We start from the raw sequence: 25,696 nt of genomic DNA on the forward strand, positions 1-25,696 counted from the left end.
CAGCACCCAGGAACATTCCCAGGCATGTTTAAGTTACTAGTATAAATGCAGCCTAAGCGATTCAGAAACTAGTTACTCTCCAAGCACCCAGAACGAGTAGGAGAATGGGTCTTCTGTCACGTGGTAATAAGGCACTTTACCCTTCCCAAAGCTCCCATATTCCCAAGTTTTTACTTTGGATTTTGTAATGATTGACTTTCTTTTTTCAGTATTTCATAAAGCAGATGAGAAACTTACCATGTAAAATCTTTTCTACCAAGCAATGTAAAAATCTAATGCAATATTAACCTGTGAAAGAAGAGTATTTTATCAATTATATACTTTTAAAGCCAAAAATAATTTTTGCTTTTATTCATGCTGCTGTTCTGCATAATTCTAGACATCTGTATTTAATTAACATTATAAAAAGATTTAAAAAATAATGTTGTATTGACTTAGAACAATCTGGGATAGTACCCTTGCAAGTATTGGCACTTCTGGCAAAATTTGGGCAGAAAACAAAATCAACTGAAGGAGTCAGTCTGTCTTTCACATATTATTACTGATATATTAGCTTTGCTGAAATGCATGCTTTTGTTCGGAACTGAACAAGGGTACCAACATGTTTCAAGATAGAATCTAGAAAGCTTGTATTCTCCTTCAACCAATACTGGTATTGCATGTTGTTGTTGTTATCTTTGGACAATCATTTTAATTAGAAGGAAGGTGCTTATTTTCTTTTATCCTCTGGAACACCCATTTTCTTGACAGAAACTTTTTGCTCTGCTGGAAACTGCTTGGCAGAAAAAAATTTGTTCCAAAAAATCTGTGCAAAAAGCAGAGCTCCAGAAGGTCTGTTCAGAATTATTACTTGTTATTGGAAAGGTCTTCAAGGAAAAAATACCCTCATTTTCCCCCCATTTCTCAGTCAACTTATTCCTCGTTGATTTGCATCAAACTAGTAAGGAGATCCAGTCTTTGACAGCCAAAGAGGGCTTTTGCAAGCTTTCCAACTGTAGCACCTTTGGAGCCTTCCCTCATTTCCCACTTCAGCAGCATTTGGTAAACTTTTTCTTTTAGTCCATCTCGTTCATAGTCATGATCAATTTCATCAATCTCGGGATCAGAGAAGCCCAGTTTACGAGCACAGTGCTTCCACTGTTTAGCCAACTTTTCTCTTACTAGATTCAGATGTTTCTCGGTCAGGACAGAAGTATTGTCTGCAAAAAGAAAAAGTGTGCAAGAAAATGGCATTGTTTAACATTTCTTCTGCTCCTTTGACTATCTCACCTGTCCTCCCCCAACTATTTATTGGTAGTATCTGGAAACAGAATTTTAGTGATACAGTCAGAAGTGGATTTCATGGAGGCAGTATTGTCCAATGATGCCAGGATAGAAAATTCCAGTCAGAACACGTGTATGAAGTTGCTGGACCTGCTTTTTGATCTGAGGCTGTCATAGTTTGTCACTCAAACCTGCAAGACTGAAAAGCTCCTTCCTAGAGTTCTTACACAGCTGACTGATGTCTGTATGATATGTTTTATATTCTGGGACACTATTAATTTGTTTACTTAGGAATAAATTAGTTTAGTTAAGTATTGACTAATGAAAATAAATTAAATTTCAAAATCTTCCAGTTTCCACCTGAATGAAGTGGTCGTGGCCCTGAGCCTGTCAGTGTTCAAGAAGCATTTGGACAATGCTGTTAGGTGTATGGTTTAACTTTTATGTTTCCCTGTGTGGTGTCAGGTGCTGGACTCTATGATCTTCATGGGTCCCTTCCAACTCAGCATATTCTATGATTTAAACTCTAAGTCAGGTGAAGACCGCCAATCCTAACCTTGCTTCTATCAATTTGAGTGTTGTTATTCCACTTGTTCTTGACACATATAGATCTATACGTGTATCTGGTGTCTCATAAGGGCTTATGAAACTACAGGACAAATGAGGTACGTGGTATTACAGAAGAGTATTATCACAAAACCCTTACTTGTTTTGTACACTCTTAAGCATGTAGTAGAAAAAGACCCAAACAATTATTTCTCAAATATCAGAGGGAGAAAGCTGTACCGGTTTCATACATTCCAAACCAAATGATCCTCAGATAAACATATGGGGAGAATACATCAAAACTAGGGAGATATTTATCTTACCAAATACACCAATTGCTTCATAATGCATATAAATTGCTTCTGTAGCAACAGGAGAAGTGCTGATGTGTTGATTGTGCTCATCAATCTTCATGTGATTGTAGGATCCAATTTGAATTCCAGAACTGTTACTTATGTTGTACTTGATTGAGTCTTCTGTATAAGCAAATTTAATACAATTTTATAAACAACTGCATATGGTTCAAAATGTCAAGAAGCAACATAAGGAGGAGGTAAGGAGGAAGAAGGTTCTGCTAGTAAGGGAAGGGGTTAAATGTTTTTATTGCATTTAATGTAGAAATGGCTATTGCCTGGCAAGTGTAAGCATGTTTTCATTATGCAGTGTGACATAAATGTACTTTAGTGAAAGCCCATCCTATTCTAGTCTATGACAAAGTGCCATAACCAAGCCTTACATGCTGGTAGTTACTAGACTGTAAATAATGTTCCTTGCACTTTAGGAATGTGTAGTAGCAGCTTTCCTTTTTGTTGGCTAACAGCTTCAGGTCTGTCTTTTTTTTTTTTTTTTTTTTAAATGAAAAAAAAAGGCACTTTCAAGTAAACTTAAAAGCCTTACTTCTGCCCCTCAGCTTTACTCTTCATAGATGTAAGTTCAGGTTTATAACTTCAAAGTTCTGTGAAACTATAGAAAATCATTTCTAGCTGCTTGTAAGGTTTCTATACTCCATGTTATACTGTGCTATCTTGATGGCATCTATCTGTGTTTCACAGTGTATTTCATCCTTGCTATCTAGGAGTATATTCTTCAGTTATGCTTGTTTTCACAGTGAATCACAGTGCACTACTTGCTCAGTGTTTCAACACTTCCTTCTCTCTCTCTCCTCTTTTAAACTGCCCCCCCCCTTTTGATTCTAAGACAAGACTAGAATGTTTTCTGAGATACCATACCAAAAAAAATCCTACTCCTTTAGTTTGAGGCCTGAATTGTCAGCAATAAAAGCCAACATGTGTAAGCACCTCTGGGAGCTTACATCTGTGGTTTAATTGTATGCGATTAGTTAAACATCTAATTTGGGGTCCTTTGCTTAAAGCTGTCCAACTTCCACACATAAACATCAAATCTTCCATGCAGTCTTAGGTGATGTCAATTTTTTATGCTCTTGACAATGTTTTCTGAACTCTGGATTTAACTTGCTATTAAACTCTATTAAACTTGCTAACTCTAGTTTAAATGGTGACTATCACAACCTGGGTCTAAAATTGAAGTAGAGCTACTTAAAATGACACACCAAGCTCTGTATTTAATAACCCAAAGTGATGGTTAGACGTACAAACATCCTTGTTACTCAATTGCAATGTGAAGTGTGGAAATCTATGGTCGTGTATGGAAATAGGACTAAATGCATTTAATATTTGTTAACCTGAAAATGCTAGTCAGAAATACTTATATGTACGCATAATTAGTTTATAGAAGCTGCACAAAAGGAATGCATTTTACTTACAAATCTTTATTTCAAAATACTATGATTTCTGTATCTTTTTTTTTTTGAGGTGAATGACTCAGGAAATGTGTTCATATTTTTAGCTAAAAAATGAAGCAATCTCATATATTCATTATTTTCTTATCTGGTAACACAATGAATCTAGCACAAGATATGAAAACAGGTAGAAATGCTTTGTCAATATTAACAGTAAAAATTACTGTGCTTATAAATCTCCTTTCCCAAGCCTCCACACTTCACTTGCTTGTCATGTTTGGGTCACTTCCAAGGGGCATGTAGCCAAGAAGACAGAAACCTGCTGTTTCAAGTTTTATTTCTAAGTGTAAACCACTTACAAACTGGACAAGCCTTGAAAAGGTTAATAAAAGAGTTCAGGGTGTCCCAAGTAACACAGCTCAAAAGGAGCATATATTAACAACTCCTGAAGGACAGGACAGAATTCCAGGGGTTTAAGACAGTTGAACTGTAGAGATGTGTGCCCCAAGGAAGGCTGATTAGCACAAAGCCTGCACTAGGGATTTGTATTAAAAATCCAGAGCAACAGTGGATAGGTATCCCAAATGCATGTATGGTTCAAGAATTGGGCAAAGTCACAGCAACTTGACTTTTAATCTAAGAAACTGACTGGTGTAGGTGTACAGGAGATCTTACAAAGCCTTCATGTTTTTAAAAGCTCTTTACATAAAAGATGTTGTCCTTGATCCATCAAATACATGTTTAATGGTGTGAATAGGTCCTGCTAAAGACAGGAACATACTGGTACTGATAACTTCAGCTATGGTTAGAAATATTAAGCAATAACAAATTATTTCAAGATCCTGAAGTTTTTTGCTTTACTGATCAGGATGCAATGCATAGCCTGCTGGCTACCAGGCAGATGAAGGCTACAGGACTTACCTGGGCTTACTCTTGGTACCGTAGGATAATATGTAAAAGTTCCCCTTGTGAAAGAAGTGGAAACCTTGTTACCTAAACAAAGAGGGAAAACAAACAAAAAAAAATGGCAAAAGCATTATATACATAAAAAAGCAAGTGTACTTAAAAATGACTACCATATTTGTAACAGTACATAATTTATGCTCTTAAATACAGAGATGCGAAGCTTTTTAATTAACAGGATTGTATCTCCTTGAATAACTCTTGTTAAAGCAATGACCTTATTGTGGTTTTGCTCAGCGACTTAATAGCCTTAACTGTTCTTGGATCCCAGTGAGGGCAATGGGCTTCTGCATGGGTGTGTGAATACCTGGCTAGTAGATGGCAGGGTGGAATCACAGCACACCACAGTTACGGACACGAGCTGCCTCGTGTCAGGTATTCAGATAGGAGAATTCCAAACTCCCAAGCATGCTCCTACTGCTTACTGCTAAGACTCACTGCAGTTTGTATTAGCACGCTGCTTGTGACCGGCTCTAGCAAAGGCATGGGACACCACTGCATCTTCTGCCAGTGGCAGGAATGCCTGACAAAGATGTAACTTCCAGCCCAGGGCAGTAATCGATTTGGATGCCTGCAGATGAGCTCTGCAACTCATGATGGGGCAGTAAAAGTCGCTGGGTTACGGTGACCCAACAAGTCAAGGAAGAGCTGCAATATAGCTTTTCTGCATCTCAGTCTGATATCTGCCACACTACTGCACGCAGCCTCCATATAATAACTGTTTTCTTTTTTCTTTCAAACAGAAGATTTTACTTTTATTAGTGGTGCTGACAGTTCTAATCCCTGCCTTCTGACATGACAGCTCTGATTCATTTCAGTAAATAAACTCACATAAACAACTAATCACAGCCTCTGCATAAATAATTTAACAGAATAACACCTTTGTGGCATTCTGCCTGTAAACAGCTAGGCATCCTTGATTTTTCTTGTTAGATGATCTGGAAAAGAATGCCGCACTAAAATTATCCAATATGTAGTAGAAGCAGGGCAATGCAGCTCATGTTATCTCTAGTTTCCAAGAGACTTTAGGACTTACAAGTCGCTAGTTACCACTTTATACTTTTTGCCAATGCTGAAGTGTTCTCTTCTTTTTTTGCCTCCATACCTTTCTATTCCACAGCTCACTAGCAAATACTGACAAATAAAGCTCCCCATCAGCACCAGGCAGAGCTCTCTGGAGAAACCAGTTATGAGCCTTAGCCCCTTGTTGGCTCCCTGAGCTCAAAAGTCTCTTACCTTGCTACAAATCAAGGTAAAAATACCCATCTATTTTCTGAAATGCTGCAAATGTTGTTTCTGCACAAACAGAACCTATGGTATGAATGTTACATTTTGGAGAGTCAAAATTTCTCCTTCACTTTCCTAAAATGATTGGTAGCTGCTGTAGCAGTACTTGCTGTCTGCTATTACTTGGTTGTAGCTAAAGAGTTAAGCATTGGGTTTGATGCTCCTCTATTACACTGACTCTTTGGAAATGGTTTACTTGAAATGAACAGCTTGAAATTAGTGAAAGCAGCATAATGACGTCCCAGCTAGTGTTTTAGTGACCTGAAGTAATCAAAGAGAACTTAATGAAATAAATTCACCTTTGCTATATCACAGATCAATTGTCAGCAATAAACAGGTGGTTGTTACGTAAACTACAAAACACTCTTGACAAATGCATTTTTAGAGAAGTCATCTGTTTTCGGAAGGATAGGTGTTGGGGTAGGAGGAATCTCACCCGTATCTGTGCCTGCAGTCTTTGGGTACCAGTTCACGTTGGTCTGTGGCTGCAGGTTTGGGCCACATTCAGGCACAGGAGGTTTACTTAGGCTACAGGTACTGGCTGAACGCAATCCATAGAGATCCTCTGTGTTTCCTGTTAGAAGACTGTTAGGGTTTGGCCCGTAAAAAAAATCTGTATTCCCCCATTTTGGTGGTGTTGCAGCTAGCTGTGGCAAAAAATATGGATTAGTGTTTGATCCTGTTTTTTCAGTGCTTGGACACAGTTCACTCTGTTGAGGAGGAGTGGGAGAAGGCTTTGCAAATGGATCATAGGAAACTCTTCGTCTCCTTTCTTCCTCTCTCATGTCAGGGGTGTACACTAAAGGTGGAACTGCTTTATCCATCCGGCTGCCAAATACATGGTAGTTGTATTCACACTGAAGTTTTCTTTCTAGATTATCAGATGTAAATGAGGTCTCACAGCTCTCAACAGGCTGGTTCACAGGGGAGGCAGCAAACAGTGCTTCGTTAGCCTGACTGGTCATGGGACCTTGTGAGCTGTGTAGAGAATTAGGCTGATCTGAAAGGGAAGAAAATGAAATATTTGAAATACATCCAAATGCAAGTATGTAACTTGTTGCGATGCCACTAGAATCTATTAATCTATCTCTAATATTATGGTAATACATAAAAGGTGAAAATATAACATTACTTCCAGAATAAGCTGTGTTTTATTTTTTAAATGCTTTTACTGAGAAGTATTACAGATTTTTATCTAGGTAGTACGTGCTTGTGGAAGCTATCAGTGTCAAAAATCTCACTGAAGTGCTGTCAGAATTCGTTGCATACTCTGCTTATATTGACACCAAGTTCTCAACCACTGAAACAACAGTTCCTGTAAGCACTTGCAGGTTCTGATTTACTGGTGTGTCTCTGTTGGTATTAACTGGAATTTAATCAGTGCAAAATTGGAGTGTAACAGGATGGAAAAAAACACCACTGTAATAGGTGTTACTTCAGACAGCACAAATAATTTGTCATTAATGTTTGCAAATGATTACATAAAATATCCTGCCTGGGTCTTTCATAATTAATCTTTTTTGTCTAGTTTATTCTTCATAGTCCCAAAGAATACATTTTTAGAAGTAAAGACTGCCATATAAAATAGTCTGTGTTATCTACATCCTTCAAACTAATTCTCACTATCAAAGGAAGCTCTACTTCAGTCTTGAACTAAATTGAGTTGTTGTTTGGATCATGCTGTAGCATTCCAAGACTAAACAAGAATGTAAAAATCTGCTTGTTACTACTTGTTCTTGAGGGTAGGACTACAGATACTTTCTAAAAATGTTCTGAAAGCTTCACAGTTGTCTAGAAAACATTGTACATTGCCTAAAGCAAGAGGACTCTTACAGACTCCTGTAAAATAGGGACAAAGTGTATGTATGTGCTTCTATTTAGTTCAGATTATGCCAGTGAACTGGTTTGTTTTTCTCTCTCTTCCTCCTCTGCGCACCCCCCCCACCTCCAGATTACATGAATTCAGTTGATATTGGGCAGGACCAAAACTAGTTCCTTTTGATGCCTGTATGTTAGTACACCTTTAAGTCTAACTTGCTCTGCTGCTTTTGTTATTGCTGCTAGAGAGGGAGTGGAAGAAGCAAATACAGAAACAACCTCGTCAAAAGTGACAGCTATTAGCAATTCTGTATTAGCATAAACTATATGGCATCCATTCCCCAGGGCAAGCTTGAGATGTACAAACATCCTGTGGGATACCTTTCACTAACAATGTCTGAGTAATGCCCATTGACTGGAGAAAAAACACCCTGATTTTGACTGACAGGTTGTCCAGATCTTTTTGCAGTGTAGATTCACAGTAAAGCCTTTTGTACTTAAAACACAGAGCATCTGAAATCTGCTGCAGACATATGTGATTATTTCTGCTAGGGAAATGTAACTATGGTAATTTAAAAATAGCAGCAGTGGGGCTGCCCTACTTAGTCCACCAGTTCTGCTGAAGAACAGTTATGGCAAACCTAGCTTTGGGGAAGATTTATTAGTTGCATGTTACAGTTTAACATTATTCATTTAATAATGCCTTTTGAATTGTGTGAGCAAACTTAGCAGGATTTTATTTCTACTGAATTTGATGTTGTTGCTTCTAAATGAGTGTGCAAATATGATCCTATATCCATTAAGAAACTTTGGTAAAAGAATTCCAGATACACGACTACAAAACTGTGTCATCATGTATTAGTGAGAGAGCTCTATAAAGCCATGAAACATGCAACTCATCCAAGATTTGATAGAAAACGTGACAGAAAATTAATCTATTAGAGCTGCTCAGATTCCAAAAACAGCAAGATCATAAACAAAAGAATATGTTACAATACGTCCTGGTCATATTCAGAGCATTCATAGGAAAGGCTGGAGTGGGGAAAAAGGAAAGTCTTCATCAAGTGAAAGCCTACAGACTAAGCAGTGGGCCTGACTATAGGGATGGGAAGAAAGATCAAGTATTATCAAGTAATTATCAAAGTGACTACTGAAAAGTCTAATGTTAAACAAAATTTTCAGCATGGGAGAGGAAAGCAGAAGAGTGCAAAATGAAATGGGTTCAAACTGTAGACTGTAGATTCAAAACCATATGACTTTTGGGAGCCTGGGAGCAAATTTAATCTTTTCTGTGATTACAATTCTTTCTGAAGTGCTGAATAATCAAGTCTCTTCATAACTCCTTAATGGTAAGATTAGTTACTTTGTACATGTACACAACTTTATCTTTGGCAGAATACACTGCATAATGATGTGCTAGTAAGTGACTTACCTACTTGACCACTACTGGTATCATCTGCTACAGCATCTATTTGAAGGGACTGCATCCTATTCAGCAGTTCATTTGACTCAGGCCACATTTTCTGCATGTAAGAAAGAACAAATGATCAAGTTACAGGCAAAAGCTTAACCAAAGGAGTACCTGTAGAAAAAGAGCAGAGCCTGACAGTGAAGTGTCCTGGATGAACAGATTCTGTGAATCTGTGGAAAGAGATCCCATACTCTTCATAGGAGAGCACAGCCTGACAGAAAATACCCATTGCTTTGCTACATACAGATGGGCAAAACCTTTTCTTCAATGAAGGGAGGAAGGACTGCAATGCAATTGCAGTATATAATGCTCTGAGTTGGCTAGACAACACCCTTGCCTACATGAGTATGAGCTTAATCTAGACAGTGGTTTTGGATTGTCTATCTTGTACTTAACAGCTAGACTTTCTGCAAGCGATCTCAGTGAGAGTATGCTGTTGAGGTAAAGGTAGCAAACGTGCAACCTGTTCTGTGAATCTATAGTTAGTAAGTACATTCATCAACAGGAAAGAGGTGAGGAAGATCTACATTCAGGTAAGGCCATATTGGCTTTTATGAAGACTATTAGGATCAAAGAGCTTGGAGCAAATCTTCAGAAAGACAGTACAACTTCCTTTCTGTAAATCCTCATCCTCAATTCACTGGAGTGAAGGCAAAATCTATTTCTGTTCTATTCTTTTGATGTTCCTATTATTCAGACTTTACTGGAGGTAAAAAAAACCCAAACACCTGGAAAAATTATTTCTCAATTTCCCCCAGTGCTTCTTACTCATAAAATAACTTCTAAAAGGAGGGGGTGGGGGGGGTGGGTGACTTTTTTTCTGATTTTGTTTTCTTCACTAAACCCAAGAAATATTTTCAGATAGTAAAAATCAAAACACTACTCTTTCTTCCCAAAAAATCCACTTCCTTCCAAGAGCAAAAGATGAAATTCTAAAGTGCATTACAACCTTAGGTGCTTAGGTTTTACTTGAGTAACTGAAGTGCTTGAGCAGGGTGGTTGGACCAGATGACCTCCAGATGTCCCTTCCAACCTCAACCATTCTGTAACTCTGTGGTCCTTTTAGTTAGGAGGCTGTTGACTCTGCTTCCACAATTTACTGTGAGGGTGGTGAGACACTGGAATAGGTTGCCCAGAGAAGCTGTGGATGCCCCATCCCTGGAAGTGTTCAAGACCAGGTTGGATGGGGCCTTGAGTGACCTCCCTGCCCACGGCAGGGGGGTTGGAACTAGGTGGTCTTTAAGTTCCCTTCCAACCCAAACCATTCTATGATTGCTAGTGGGGGAAAGAAAAAAAAAAAAGTAGTCAAAACCTAACTCATGTTGCTACTGAGGCTGTACAAGTAGTTCACCACATTGACTTGCCCTGGATGCTGTATTCACATTCTGTGCCCTGATAAGAAGAGATGCTTTCCTTCCTGAGAAAGTAATAGGCTCATGGCTCATTTTCTAAATAGTTCTTCAGTTCCTGTGATTTGAGTGGTATATTTGCCGAGAACTAATGCAGCTAGTATTGGCCATGATCCTGATTTGGGGCTGCTATTATAAGTTAGGCATATGTACTTCACATCATTAGTTATTTTGGTCAAATCAGTCCAGGAAATGTTTCATCAGTTTCATTTTGCAAACCTCTGTTGTTTTTTTGAACAGTCACTGGTGCTTCATAAATATCGTATGTTCTCTAAATCAGAAACTTTCATTTCCACAATTGTAGACTTGGTGACAGAAGGAAGCACTTTAAAGAAATCTGTAAATGAATGGTTTCACAAAAGAAGTTGGGTTTCTTAGCTAAAATAACTGGGTACGTACTCTTGTGAGCCTCACTTCACTGCAAAGATTAAACCCCCAATGCCAGGCATTCTCACCAATAGCTGTCAGTACCGCTAAAGTGAGTAAATTGATAAAATCTGTGATAAAAAGGTTCCATAATCAGCCCAATTGTTTAAGAACTTCTCATTCTCTTATTTTCACTCAGGAAATCATTCTTTTTATCATAATTTATAAACCTACAGCCACAAAGGAATGAGAAACTAACTCGAACACTTAGGAAAAACATCTGATTTCAGATTTTCCCTGTTGTTATTACTGTGGTACAACTTCCTGGCCTCAGGCAGTTCATGACTCATTAGACACCGCCTGAACGCAGGACAAAACTTACCAAGAATTTACAGGGCTTTTTACACTTAGTGTAAATCAGATTCTGCCACTTTTAAATCTCTAGGAATAAAATTTTATTTCATGAGTGAGACTTAATGGATATATGAGAAGATTTTGCAAAGTATTATCATAGAATCAGTGTGTCACTCAGGCAGAAACAGACTTTGGGAGACCTCAGGCCCACTTCCTGCTCAAAACAGGGTTACTTATGGGATTAAGGTTGGTAGCTTAGAGCTCTGTGCATTTGGGCGTTGAAAACCTCCAATGATGGTGACTAGACAACCTCATTAGGTAACTTGCTTCACTGCTTGGCTGTCCTCACGGTGAAAAGTGAGGGGTTTTTTTGTTTATTCTCCCCTCTTACATGCAGTTTGCATCTCTCTTGTTTCAGTTTATGGCCAGTGTCTCTTGTCCTCCTACTATGCACTGCTGTGAAGAGCTTGGCTCTGTCTTCTCAATAAACTCCTCACAGTAGGGGACAAGCTGCTATTTATGTCTCCCCAAAGCCATCATGTATCTGGGCTGAAATAGCCCTGGTCTCTCACCACAATCTCATGTGGCAGGACTAACAAGGGCTGAGCAGATCTACTCAATTTGCTGCCTGTGATGCTGTTGTACAGCGCAGGGTGCTGCTGGCTTTCTGGCTGCCAGGCAGGCTGTGGTTGGTGCCCACGTTGCTGCTCACCACCACCCTGAGGTCCTTCTCAGCAGGGCTGCTCCCCAGCCAGGCAGCCCCAATTGGCACCGAGGCCAGGGGTTATTCCAGGTGCAGCACATTGCATTTCTTCTTCCTGAATTTCCCAAGGTTTTTGTCAGTGCATTTCTCCAGCCTACAGCTGGCAGCCTTGCCCTTGTGACTGTACTGACTGGTCCTCCTAGTTTGGCACCACCTGCACACCTTATCAGAGTATGCTCCATCACTTTGTTCAGGTCACTGGTAGAGCAGTAAACAGGGAAGGTCCTGGCATGGGGCATGGCAAGGGGCACGGCATGGGGCATGGCAAGGAGCATGGCATGGCATGGTATGGTAGACCCCTGCACTACTGCAGTTGTTACTGGCCTCCATTAACCACTAACCTCTGAGACTCACCATCCAACCTGTTTTCATCCACCCATCTAGACAGTAACATCTGAAGTTGGATACAAGTTTGGGAGACAGTGTTGAAAATCTTCCTAAAGTTGAGGTAGATGACGTGCACTGCTCTCCCCTCATTCACAAATCCAGCCATTTTATCACAGAAGGAAATCAGGTCAGTCAAGTATGATCAGCCTCGAAGTGGCAGAACCTGGCCATAACTAGGGTTGGGGAGGGGTGATATGGGGGACTGACACTTTAAAATGCTTAGAAAGTTACTCACTTTTAACTTCTTCAGATCATCTTCAATATTTTGTCCTAGATTTTGATAGTAAAATGGCTTGTACCTTTGACTAATTTCTGCAAAAAGAAAAGAACTAAGTGAAAGTGGTTTTCAACAGAAAATAGAAGTGATTTATTCTATTAACAATTTTGATGGATAAGGATTGAATAAAGATTTGTATAAAGTCAGAAGCAGGAAAATCTGTTCGTATGGCTCGTTTAGCCTTATTACAGTAACAAGAACAGGATGCCTTCTAGGGATTTTTTTTTGTTGTACTGCTTTTTGGGGTGAAGACTCTGTGATCTGTGGCTGACAGCACCTTTCCTTGACTGGCCAAAAGACTGGTTGCTGCATTTTTTAAGAAATAAGTTACATTCAATTACATGCAGCTATTTGATAAACAACTATCCTGTCTGCTGAAGATGGAATTACTGAAATAATCTACAAACATGGTAAATATCAGTATTTTGCACATGAGAAAATTAGAAGCTAAGACCCAGTGCAAGCATAAACTCAATCCATTAGCAGTAGATTAGGCAGGTTACATTCAGAACGTGTTCCTCCAGGTATACAAGCTTCCTCTGAGTATTTAAGTACATGCCTGTTGTATGTGAAGCTCTTGGTGCATCTGTCTAAATCCAAACCTCTGTTTCCTGTTATGTGTAGGTTTGGGTTTTTTTTTGTGGGTTGGTTTGCTTTTTGATTTTTTTGGGGGTGTTTTTTGTTTTGTTTTTTTCTTGTTGTTGTTTTGGTTTTTTTGCAGGGAGGGGTTGGGTTTTCAGAGGTTTTTGTGGCACTACATATTGAAGCAGAAGGAAGAGACAAAAGGAGATAAAGATTTTTGATTCATATGCTGAATGCTCTTAGTCTCCTTCCCAGATTATTCAGTCAAGATTTTTACTGATTGCAAGTGTTTTGGGATCTGACCATATGAAAGGATGATTGGCTAGTCGAAGGCTGTTGCATGTCTCATAGGAGGCTAAACAGGGACAGCTTTTGAAGCTAGTTTCAATAGGGTATTTTCTCAGTCATAGCCAAGATATACTGTCCCTTGATGTTAGCTTTTCTGTAAATATCAGCAGGAAGATTACACTATGCTGAAGACAAATTATCAGCAGGTATAAAGTGTGTTTGCTCCATCCACTCACTAGTATTTCTCAAATTGGTAAATGCTGGACCAGGTACCATTTTCAGTTGGGGTACAGGGAGCATGCTTTACTAGGTGTGTGAATCAATTTTTCTATTTTCAAAGCAAAAATATGTATTTTAAGAGGAAAACGCTGAAGTGTTTTTTTCTGCATTACAAACTATTGACGGACACATAACAAAAAGAATCCTAAAGCAGTGTCTTACCTGCAAAAGTTGGCCGTTTCTCTGGGTCTTGCTCCCAGCATTGTTTCATTAGGTCAATAATTTCCACTGGACATTTATCAGTGATCTCTGTTATATCTGGTCTGTTTCCGTTCATGATGCCAAAGCAAATCTGGGCTTCATTTATACCATCTGAAAAATAGAATTTCCTATCAGATCCTGATCACAGGTTTTGTGACCTTTCCATGGGTAAAAGAAATAGTGAAGCACCTCCCTGTGTGTTTGTGGATATGTAAAAGGTGATTTCAAAATGTTTGAGTTACAATTACAAATCTCTCGCATTAGTGAATTTGAATCTACTGCCCTAACTTCCATGGATTAGAGATTTATTTTATGGTTAATGGATTTACTTTTATATGTAAGACATACCCAGTGTGAGTAAGGGTGACAGATCTAGCTCTCTAGAACCTGCGCTACAGTTGTGCTCTGCATTGGGTACGAACACAAAGATGGCTACACAGGCAATTTAGCCATTTAGTTACCAAAAAAATCCATTCAAAATGAAAAACATGTTACGCTGGAATTCCACAGTCTGCTCCTATTGTTCTACATGAGCACAGTACTGCATGTTGAGAAATCTGCACCACACAGCTGAGAAGTGGTAACTGGCTGTGTGACCGTTCCTGTTAAAAGAAAAAACACATATAACTAGCTCTCTTCAGGCAACAGCATACATCAGAGTTTCCTTTGGCATCCTGGCCTGCCCAAGGTTTGTCTAAGTTCTGCCACTGAGTGCAGTTTTATGTCCACACCATGGGGACGTGAATAGATTGGTCTCATACCTGCATTTCAATTCAGATGTTCTTGTCGATGCTTAGAAGTCAGAAACAATGCAACTAATGCCTCTTACTGGCCATGAGGTGTTGAACAGGTGCTGTTCTTGGGCATAGATGATTTAATCTACTAATCTTAATTTTATAACTTTTAATGCTTAACATTTGTAACTTAATTTTGCAATAACATTCTTGTGGAAGTAACTTACATTCATATGGCTCTTTGTTAGCAAAAATTGCCCAGATCACTATGCCGAAGCTGTAAACATCTGATTTCTCCACAGGTTTTACATTAACACAGCGTAAATGCTCTGGGGCCATATAGAAAAGAGTCCCAGCATTGTTCTGGCAAGCGCTCTTGATTTGCTTCTGTCGGACAGTCTCTTCTTGGGTCAGCCGACTCCAGTTTTTAAAGGAGGCAACACCAAGATCTGCAATCTGAAAAATGAAACACATCAGAGCTAGTGCTGTGATGAAGAGATAAACAAGTATTTCATGCAGTGCTCAATTTTATAATGAATAGCTGGTAATAACTTATCTAAAAATGAAACATTGCAAAAAATGCAACTACAACAAAGGAAAACAAACTATTTGCCATTTTAGATTTTGGTTTTTATTTTCCTTAATAAGTATCACTGCCAACTGGGAACCATTAGGCTAAACCTTCATTATTAACTGAATCCCACTTGGAACGATTACACAATGTAAGGAAAAAAGAAGTTTGTTTTTGCTCTTGTTGACAATCATGTTCAAGATCTGCTTGCAGTGTTCATGGCAGAGCAGAAGATCCATATGAGAAGAAGCTAAGATTCAAATCCAGAAGTAATCTATGAGATGCATGGATATCCCTCCTCCATTACCGCCCTTTCCATTTAGATTTCATTTAACTCAACCTCCTTAGATCTTCCTGCAGGAAGGGGCAAGAAGAGGATCTAAAATAATGTGATGCGTATGGCAAAGACACACGGAAAGGAGTAGCATGGAATAAGTTAAACCAGGGATACCTGGGTTCTGTGCTCTTGACAAGGTGACATTACTGAAACCTTAGGGTGCAGTTTTACAACTAGCTAGACTAATGGCTGATGGAGAAGAAAGTAATTCTTACCTCCTTACCCCAACAGCCTCCTGTCATGTGCTCACCCTGCTCCTCCTGTTTCAGCACTGACACATCTGACACTGGGAAGACCTAGTACAAGGCACTCAACCACCCTGCTGAACCAAGTGCTCCCCAACAGAAGGGTAGCACTGCCAACAAGGTAAATTGTAATCTCCTGTTTGGCTTCCTAAATCAGGGCAGGGTGGTCAGATTAGCATCAGTACTAACGCAAGGGAACAGGAGGTCAACAGGAGAGGAAAAATGGGAGAAAATGTGAGTGCCTCTCTTGGCCACAGGCAGCTGTCAAACTGAGTTGTGTAACCTAGTCACTTGAGATAAAGCTGAGGTGACACCTTGCCTCAATACTAACTCGCTTTTCTTTTCTCTCTTGTTGCCTCTAACTAGCTTGTTTTTCCTCTAAAGTTTCTGAAGCTTTTGGCTAGATTTAGAGGTCATGTGTTCAGAGGAAGAAGTAAATGTAAGTGACATCCTGCTGAGGAAGGAGGAGTCCAAGTTCATGCCTACCAGTGAGAGGTCTAATGTGATAGAGGAAGATATGATATAAATCTTCATACATTTGCAGCTTCCTAGAACAACTATTTCCCTTTATAAATATTGGCAATGTTAGACACATTCAAGCAGACAGATCATACAACAGTTGCCATAAAGTATACTTTTGATCAAGCTGCTTAAGGAAGTCTGATCTGATTCTGAATTTGATCCTGGGTGCTAGTTCAGTTTGTCATGTGGTGTGACAATAGCCTACTTTGGTCCTGTCCATATAAGCAAGCTGAAACCCCCAAAGCCATGCCATTTACATTTAAAGATGATCATGATGGATTTTTTATGTTTGGCAAAAAAAATATAGTTTATACGTCTTATCTGCAAGCTGCTCATACTGCATTAGGACTTGCTACTAAATTAACCTTGTCAAACAACTTCTCACCAACTTAGGTGTGAGAAATATCAAACGACAGAGCTCTCTTCACAGGAATTTGTTCTGTAATTTCAAACTGTAATGGGGTGATTATTTCAGCAACTCACCTTGACCAGAGACAGGACATTTGATGAGGACTGCTGCAAATTCTACTCAGGCTTATTCAGCAGTAGGCTCTATATCTATGTGTCTTGATCCAAACCCCCACTAAAGTTAATAAAAGAGCTTTGGAACAGGCTTATAAACCATTCTTTGAAGTAGTCTCCTGCTGCTTTTTTTGTAGCTGCTGGCTGTCATTTAAAAATGATGACTAAGGGAAAAAAGAGGGAGACAAAAGAGGAAAAGATACTAGGCAAAAGAATGAACGGAATAAAAGGAGGAGGTAAAGGCAAGAGGAGAAATTACAGCCATAAAGGACAAAAGACGTGATCCATAAGACATACAATTTTGTTTCAATTTCTGTGTGATAAGATTTGTTTTTTCTTTTTAGCTATAGTGTTATTTGTAGTTCATTAGTTCTTAACAATATTATTTTTTTAATACCTTTAGTGATTTCCCCACCACGTTAGGGGAAGATATTATGCACATTTGAGGCTCAGAGGTTATAGGCCACCATACTTCAGTGTTCCACTGCTAATCTCTTAGCGATAGCTCACTAGACTACAAAGGAATTCATTTACCAATCAGAAATATTAACCAATGCAGCTGAACTGGGTTCTTCAACCCAAATCACCTGCTTTCTCCATTTATGTTCTAACAAGTACCTTAATGTGGAAGTCTCTGTCCACAAGGATGTTTTCTGGTTTTAGGTCTTTGTGTACAAAGCCTTGCTCATGCAGATAAAGCATTCCTTCTGTGATCTCCAGCACAAAACGCCCTTTCACTGACAAAGGCAGTGCGACCTAAAACAAAGAACAAGTACCATCTATTAAAAAATTTTATGGTAACAATCAAATTAAACCCCACTCTTTTAAAAAAGTATCTTTCTCCGTCCCAGAAGTACCTCTGTTCAAGGTCCTTCAACCTCAACTAAGGTCCTTATTGGATCTAAATTTTTGCATTAAAGTAATTCTAAAGTCACTCCATATTTACAAATGCATTCCTCTTTAGCAAATTCTCCATGTATCTCTACAAATGCTCCTATAACTTCGAACCTATAACTGTGGTCTGCTCCTCTGTGATGTGCAGGAAAGCCATAGTTGTCCTCTGTTGTCTCTAGAGAAGGCAGGACTGCCACTGGCTCTTTAATACAGAAAGGAGAATGAGAAACTAAAGACCCCATTCCCTGGAGATGGCAGTAACATCTTGTCCCTTTCATGCTTCTTATCAACCCTAAAGGATGGCAAGGCATGAAGCAATTCACTGCTCACTTTCTGTAGCACTTTCATCATGTTCCCCCGGTCCACATACTCCATCACAAGTGAGTAGTTTCCATCTTCCAAAATGATACCTAGGAGTTTTACCACACGGTCATGCTGCAGTCTGCGCATAATCCTGCCTTCTTCGAGGAGAGAAGCATTATATCTATAAAACAGAAATTACACTGAACTCAGATGCCATGCTAGAAAGAACACAGGGATAAAAATGCTGTTGATTCATAATGAAAATGACAGCCAAAAATGTTGATATCCCTAGAGCCACTGTAAGATGAACTGTACCTTCAGCTGGTTTTGAATTGGTACAGCTTTGTTCATGCCAGGTAATATTCCCTAAGACCCTGCTCAAATGCCTTGCACCGAGACCGTCTGCTCAGCCTGATTTTAAGGCCTGTTTTTCAGAAAGTGTGTAAGCCTCCTTTTTGTAGATGCACTGCTGGTTGTGTATCCAAATCCCTGAATAACCGTGGGATCAGGACAGGGCAGGGTTGAAAGAGCCTTTGGACAAGGGGGATCAAGACATACTCCACTACCTCTTGCAGGAAGCTATATAGGTCTCTTTCCCAAAAAGGCTGGTATTCATGTTCATGTTCAAAATGGATCTATTACAGGAGATCCACCCACATACTGGATGATGACAACATTTACTAACAATTACTGGTTTAGGATTACTTCAAAGCCTAACTCTTTACCTGTGCCTCAGTACAACCCATTAATAGTCACAGGTACACAGCTGGGAGCTCACTAAGGGTATTAAAAGATGGTATCCATCATATTAAACAGAAGAAGGGGTGGTATTTTTACTATTGCTCCTACTCTAGTCATTGGGCAAAAGGCTGTAAGAAAATCTTGAGACTATCGTGCTTGCTAATGCTTTCCTACTGTGTGACTTAATAGGAAACTGCTTTCTCCCTCTGTGTTCCTCTGTAGTACTAGAGAAGAAAGTGGTTGTTTTGTTTGCATTAGGTTCAGTTATAAATTTGCTTAAGGCTTTTTGTTCAGTATTCAAGGAATGACAAACTTAAGAGCCTGTGCAGTGAGAAAGTAAAAACACAAAACCAAAAAAATAAACCTGGCAGGCTTGTCCATTTAATCTTTGTTCATCCCAAACTGTCACTGCAGTCTGCACACTACTGGAATCTCTTAATTTGCTTTCCACTGGCAAAATAAAAACTCAGCTTATTTATCATGACCCAAACCAAAAGATCCTGGGTTTTCATCTCTCTCTAGCGGATGACTCATGGGAGAGTTTTAAGACTCTTACAGCTGTGAGATAGAAGAGCTGTAACATGACCTGAATCCACTGAAATCAACAGCTAATTCAATCCTTGAATTAAATCATAGAATGATTTGGGTTTGAAGAGACCTTAAAGATCATCTAGTTCCAACCTCCCTGCCATGGGCAGGGACCCTTCCACTAAACTACATCACTCAAGGCCCCATCCAACCTGTCCCTGAACACTTTCAGGGATGGGGCATCCAGAGCTTCTCTGGGCAACTTATTCCAGTGTCTCACCACCCTCACAGTAAGAATTTATTCTTAATATATAATCTAAATCTACTCTCTTTTAGTTTAAAACCATTACCCCTTGTCCTATTGCTACAGATGCTACTAAAATGTCTGTCCCCATCTCTCTTGTAAGCCCCCTTTAAGCATTAAGTATCAGTGGGCTTGGTTCACTCTGCTTTTTCTCAAGGGAGAGAGGGTTACATTCTTGGTATTATACATGCGCAGTTGGAGTCCTGCTGATAGCTTATGTGTGTTTAGTTCCTAGAGGACATTTACACTTGGACAATTGTATTGGAAATTGATCTGCAAGCTTGAAAATGTCATGTGCTCAGAGTCTTGCACTTCCTTAAGTTTGCAAGAGTCTCCTTGATTCTTAATAATTCACATTAGTGCTCACCTTGCAAAAGAAAACAGGAACTTTTCTACTTAAAACGAATAAAGTTGGCTTATGAGGGATAAAAAAAGGAAAATTTGCAGGACAGCTGTCAGTATTGTCTTAAAGAGTATTTTCCCCACATACAGTATCTCCAGAATCCAGAGATCTGAAATTATTACACTTTATTTAGATTTATCTCCATTGAGTTCAGAGGATTCCTTAGACTAACTGAAATATAAAAATCAAAACCAAGATCTGTAACTTACTCAGTGCGCTGGGGTCCTGTATATACTTTTTTTAATACTACATATCCATGTTTTTTGTGAAAGCACAAAGAAATTGTTCCAAATCCTCCAGCGTCTAATTGTTTTTTTTCAAGCAAATCCTGGGTGTTCATGTGGATGTCTTCCAGAGACATGATTGCAGTCTTTGTGGCTTAGCAATTAAAACAAAATCAAGTACCCTAGTGCTTCTGGACCTGTCGTATAAAGGAGGAAAAAGAAGTGTCATTATCAAGCATTCAGCAGTTCCACTAAATAAGCATCTATGTAAGGAGTGGGACAGAAGTATACACTGTCGTGACCCTTATGAACAAAGAGTCTCAGTTTGAAACCAAAGATGCTGTGGTTGTTAACATGATCAGATGTAAAGATCACAATGATTTATCATGTCAATCCACTATTATATTAAGCCAGTGTAAAACCTTCTTTCTTCACCTGAGGATTTCCAAGTGCTGTTAATAAATAGGTTTTATACATATAACATGCAGTACATTGGTACTGTCCCTACACTTCACATGTACAAAAACTGAAACCCAGAAAAAATCAAGCGCTACAGTCCCAAAGCAGGTAGTACCTCATGATTCTGACAGGCGTTTAATTTTCTAAATTGCCTGAACGCGGGCCTGTCAGATGCCCAGATATTCATATAACTCTAAGCTACCTTTTAGGCATCTTTGCAAATCCAGCTCTAAAGGGTTTGCCTGAAGCTTCAAACAAACAAACAAAATGTTCCTCTGGAGGGTGAAACAAAGAACCCAGCTTCTGTGGGAAGCTCATTTTCACAGCTGCCTGAATTTAAAAAGACAAGTGCTAGGAAGGACTGCAGTGGGATACAAGGCAGCTTCTCCCCTGCCCCTCAAAAAAAAACAGAGGAGCAAAGAAATTGTGAAGGCTAGTAGTAACTCCTAAATGCACCAAGAGAAAGAGAATGCTCGGGGGAGCCTGTGAAATGGGTAGATAAGTAAAAACCAGTGGATGCCAGAAGAATTTTAAACCTTTGATAAAGCTGTGGTGCTCTCTTGCCTAACATGTCTCAGGAGGTAAAAACCTTAAAAGAAGGCTAGACAGCCAGTACCTTCAGGACACACCAGGAAGCTGTGCTGCTGGCAGAGGAGCAAGCCACAAGCTCTGTTTTTTTCCTTGCTGAACTTTTACCTTAAGTACCTTAGATCAGGTAAGGAAAGAGTATCCTAAGAAAAGACGAAGACCAAGAGACTAGCAGGGCTGTTCAGTTTCCATTCCTCTTGGGTGACAATGACACGGGTATACAGAGCTGGGAGAAAGGCAGCACTTCAAAGTGCCTCTATCAGCAAAGGTAGATTGGCTCATTCAGGTAATTAAGAGCTCTAAATAGTGTAGCAAGGGTATTCCCAAATTTTTCAGACCAACAGGTGACTGTTAACTCGTGTAAACTACTGTGCACCTGTATCATCAAATCTCTAGTTGAAAAGATTGCTTAATGTTGATATGATCACCAGCAGCAGCCTAATTACTACAGCCTCTTTCTGGAGCCTGGGAACTAAGGAGGTAGTGAAAGTGCCTGTAGAAAGTAGATGTCTAAGGGAAGAGAGATGTTTATGTGCAGGTTTGGAAATATCTGGTCAGTTCAATACTGACAAGCCAAAATAGGGAAGAGTAAATTTAATTTAAAAAAACCACTCTGTTGCGCCTGTAGAAGAGAGGATGCAAGAGCTTCCTCTTCCCAGTCTATCTGTGGGCTGCTGTCATACAGACAGGGAACATCCTCTCCACATGTGGAGCACCGTGCTCTCTGCGGGGTTTTTCTTCTTTGCCTTTGCTGACTACGAAAGGATGTAAATTTTGTTTTGCTGGAGTGCTAGCCTGCAATGTGAGCACAGGACTGAGCATATGGCTGCATTTGTTTAGTAAGAAGGTAAGCTCTGCTATGCCTCATAATTGTTAGGGGAGAAGAAATCATTGTGTTTTGGCTTTTTAAAAAAATTCTTTACAATTAGTCAAATAGCTGAGTAACAAATGACTCATAGCATGCCAAGAACACTCACTGCTGCTCTCACAGGTGAGCTTTTGTCTCCCTGGAAGTTTTTGGTGATGGTTCTCTGGCCTTCTTGGGGTGGCGCTACTGACTGTTTTGCAGGTGGGGTGGGTGTCACAGGTACAAAGGCCTGAATTCAGTCGTGAGACATTAATGTGGCATAAGCTAATGTCTTGCTTCTTTATGTGGTGTCTCACTTTCAAGAATTGGTTCAAAGTCACATATCTATGGTAATTTTTCCATGCTAACAGTAATTATACATCTAGGTAGTAGTTATTCTTGTAAGAATTGTATGTGCTCTTCTTGTGAATGCAAATTAGATGTGTATTTCTGATGGGGCTGCCATGCAGTACCATATAACCTGATGGAAAAACAGCCCTGCCTCAAACTGTAACAATATAGGACCTGCTCCTATGACACAGCATCATAACCAGAAGGCTTGGAAACTCAGAAGCAATAACTTCTGAAATCATAAACATCTGCTGAAATGAGCTGGGTAAGATACAACAGAGGGAATTTTCTTGTAAGATGGGCGAGAACTCCCCTCCTTGGGCATGCTCTACTATTAGGATGCTACTACTTCTTTTTGTTGTTGTTAAGCAATGAGGTATTCTGAGTAGAAACTCTTTGATCTTAAGATTTATTTCAAACCCAAAGTTTTCTGTAGGATGGATGTCACAGGAAAGCAATCTCTAGCCAGGTTTCTAAGCAAAGACTACTTATTTCAGTATACTGTTTAATGCGAGGTACTGGCCGATGTTATCTGGAAATATCAGATGACAAAGAAATTAAGCAGAGAATCTCCTTGTTTATTCCAAGCTTACTGCTTTTTATTGAGGTACACGGCAATTCAAATGTATCCTCAGTACTTATGATACACTATTGCATACTTTACATACCCGTGGTTAAGAGAACAGTAGTTTGGTTTAGCCTGACCTTACAGAAGTTACATGTACTTCTAGGGGTTAACTTGTGTTCTATGAGGTAGCCCTCCTCTGTATACATAGTATATTAAAAAAAAAATTGCTTTATAATCAATCATTCTGAACATCTGTACAGGGTGGGTTCATATTTAACAAGTGCCAACATGTATTATGAAAGTTTTGAACACTGGTTGCTAGAAGAGAGGGATTTTTGCCCACCAGTATGTCTGGGTTTTCTTTAGGAAGAGATGAAAGCGTAATAATAGGTTTGTGGCATTTTTCTTTTTAACACCACGGTTGTGTTCTCCCTTCTAACCCTCAAAGGGCACATAAATTCCCAAGAATCATGACCTGGTCATTAGGTCATATTAGGCCTGATCACCTTTCAAAAGTGGTTTGCTGTATTCTGATGATTTGTTACTGATCTGATATAGACCTGACATAACCTGCACGGTTAAGCAGGATTAGTGAGTGCATTAGCAGGGTAATTTGAAAAAACATTATCCAGAGAGAAAAAAAAAAAAAAAAGTAGCCCTTTTGGCCTAAGGACACAGTGCACAAGTTCTTGAGCAGTGTTACCAAGTATAATTGGAGAAAGTGAACAGGTTTGCAGGCACTGAAACTCAGGCCACTTAGTTACCAGTCGGGACCAAGGGAATAACAAGGAACTGAAGCTGGTATCACCGATACAAGTAACAGGTGATAAATGGAAGGGTTCCTGCAGCTGGAGACAAAAACCCAGCATGTGTGGAAGGTGTTTCAAAAGCTCTCAAGTGCATCCCAACTCTGTTGCTGTAACTCTCATAACCCACTCCATCTAAACCTTGCTCTTCTGCTCAGGTTTTTCAACTGCTGCATCTTTTGGACGCTGATGAATGATTTCTTAAAAAAATATAACTTATTTTGGAAATAGCAAAAAAACCACCTGTGTCAGATCTGCAGTAGGTTACAGAAGGAATCCCGTGGGAAGGCGGAGGAGCCAGGACAAGGGAAGCAAAGGTGTTCATGAAACAGGCGCGTCGGCAGGGCCGGCGCAGCGGCAGCGCGGAGCACACGGCGAGTTTCGGCGGGGCCAGGGAGGGGTCTGCGCGCTGCCCTGCACCGGTACGACGGGGGCACCGTCGGTTCTGGTTTAGCACAGCAGCGGCCGCAAACCCGTGTGTGCCTGTCGGGGAGCTGGAGCGGGCTGCCTGGGCAGAGGCACCCGGAGCGCCGCGGCTGCCTGAGGAAGGCGCTGGGCCGGGGCCGGGCGCTCCGGGCCGGGCCGAGCTCGGCCCCTGCAGCCCAAGCGGGCGGGGCCGGGCACCCAGCGCGGGTTTTCTCTGGCCTAGTTCCTCGTCGGCCGACGCGACATGTCGCCCTTGTCCTCCCGGCGGCTTCCTGCCGCCGAGGCCGCCCCTCCTCGCACGCATCGCTCCCCGCCGCGGCGGCCCGCGGCTTCCCCGGTGGCCGGGCGCCCTTCCCCGGCGCCGCCGGCAGCAGGTGGCGGGGCCGGGGCGGGGGGATCCGCGCCGCGGCCCTTTCGGGCCGCCTCGTCCCGGGTCCGGCGTCCCGGGTCCGGCATCCCGCCGGCCTGGCAGGCCCCGGGCCCCGGCGCCTCCGCAGCGTGGGGGCGGCGCGGGTCCGCCTCCCACCCCCCGTCCCGGTGCGCGGTGCCTTACCGTGGCTGCGGGCCGCTGTCCTCCGTCCTGCCGCCTCCCTCGGGGAGGGCCCGGCGGCGAGCGGGTGCGCCCTCACCGGCCCCGCGGCGGCGGGAGGAGGGCCCGGCCCGCCCCGCCGCGCCTGCTCGGAAGCGGAGGCTGGGGTTTGCCGGAGGGCGCCGCGGAGCTCCCGCTGCTCCCGGGGCTGCGAAGTGAGCCGGCCGGTGCGACATCACCGACCCGCTCCGCCGGCGGCAGGTGCAAGCCGGGCCCGGCCGGGCCGCCGCCGCCGGGAGGGAGCCGGTGCCCACTCGCCTGCGTGAGCGGGGAGCCGGCGGTGAGCGGTGCAAACCCGGCCGCGTTACCGAGGACGGCAGCTGGGAGTTTGGTGCGCAGTGGAAATGCCTTTCTTTGCTGTGGTTTTGGTGCCGAAGAGGCAGCTTTTTCCTCGGGAAGGGTGGAGGCAGGAGTTCCTGTTCGTCAACACAATAACCGTAAGGTAATAGTCCTGGGGACAGCTTCTGGCATACATAACCTAAAAGGACCGCTGTAAACCATCTAGTCTGTCCTCCTGCAGTGGTCAGGTGTGTCAAGGGCATCTCTGACAGATTTTACGTAGTTTGTTACTGCCCTAACAGCAAAGAAGTTTCCATAACTAGTGTATTCCATGATTTCCATTAGGAAAACTGTTCTGATATAGAAATAATGGCGAATACAGCTAAGACTGATCCCTTTGCTTTCCTCCAGTGAAACAACAGCAATGACAAGTGTCTACCCT

General features: G+C 41.2%; 1 protein-coding gene across 1 annotated transcript; it reads right to left on the reverse strand.

The window, feature by feature from the left end:
• Nucleotides 1–152: 152 nt before the first annotated feature.
• Nucleotides 153–25,065, reverse strand: RIPK1 (receptor interacting serine/threonine kinase 1). Its single transcript, XM_040586873.1, has 12 exons — nucleotides 24,940–25,065; nucleotides 20,327–20,538; nucleotides 18,169–18,322; nucleotides 17,563–17,700; nucleotides 14,975–15,203; nucleotides 13,975–14,124; nucleotides 12,622–12,698; nucleotides 9,069–9,159; nucleotides 6,255–6,818; nucleotides 4,490–4,561; nucleotides 2,133–2,285; nucleotides 153–1,199 (listed from the first exon to the last, which is right to left on the reverse strand). The coding sequence occupies exons 2-12, from the start codon at nucleotides 20,476–20,478 to the stop codon at nucleotides 913–915; spliced, it is 2,067 nt and encodes a 688-aa protein (XP_040442807.1). The 5' UTR covers nucleotides 20,479–20,538; nucleotides 24,940–25,065; the 3' UTR covers nucleotides 153–912.
• Nucleotides 25,066–25,696: the final 631 nt, after the last annotated feature.

This window comes from Falco naumanni, chromosome 3 (genome assembly GCF_017639655.2).
Source record: "Falco naumanni isolate bFalNau1 chromosome 3, bFalNau1.pat, whole genome shotgun sequence".
In the NCBI taxonomy this organism is placed as follows: Eukaryota; Metazoa; Chordata; class Aves; order Falconiformes; family Falconidae; genus Falco; species Falco naumanni.

Bases quoted from the DNA above. Each gene is read 5' to 3' on its own strand.
- RIPK1 (XM_040586873.1), bottom strand. From the start codon at position 20,478: ATGTCTCTGGAAGACATCCACATGAACACCCAGGATTTGCTTGAAAAA. The intron at 18,323-20,326 runs GTAAGTTACAGA...TCTGTTTTATAG, and splicing joins ACAGGACCCCAGCGCACTGA to ATATAATGCTTCTCTCCTCG. The intron at 4,562-6,254 runs GTGAGATTCCTC...CTCTTTGTTTAG, and splicing joins GACTGCAGGCACAGATACGG to GTAACAAGGTTTCCACTTCT.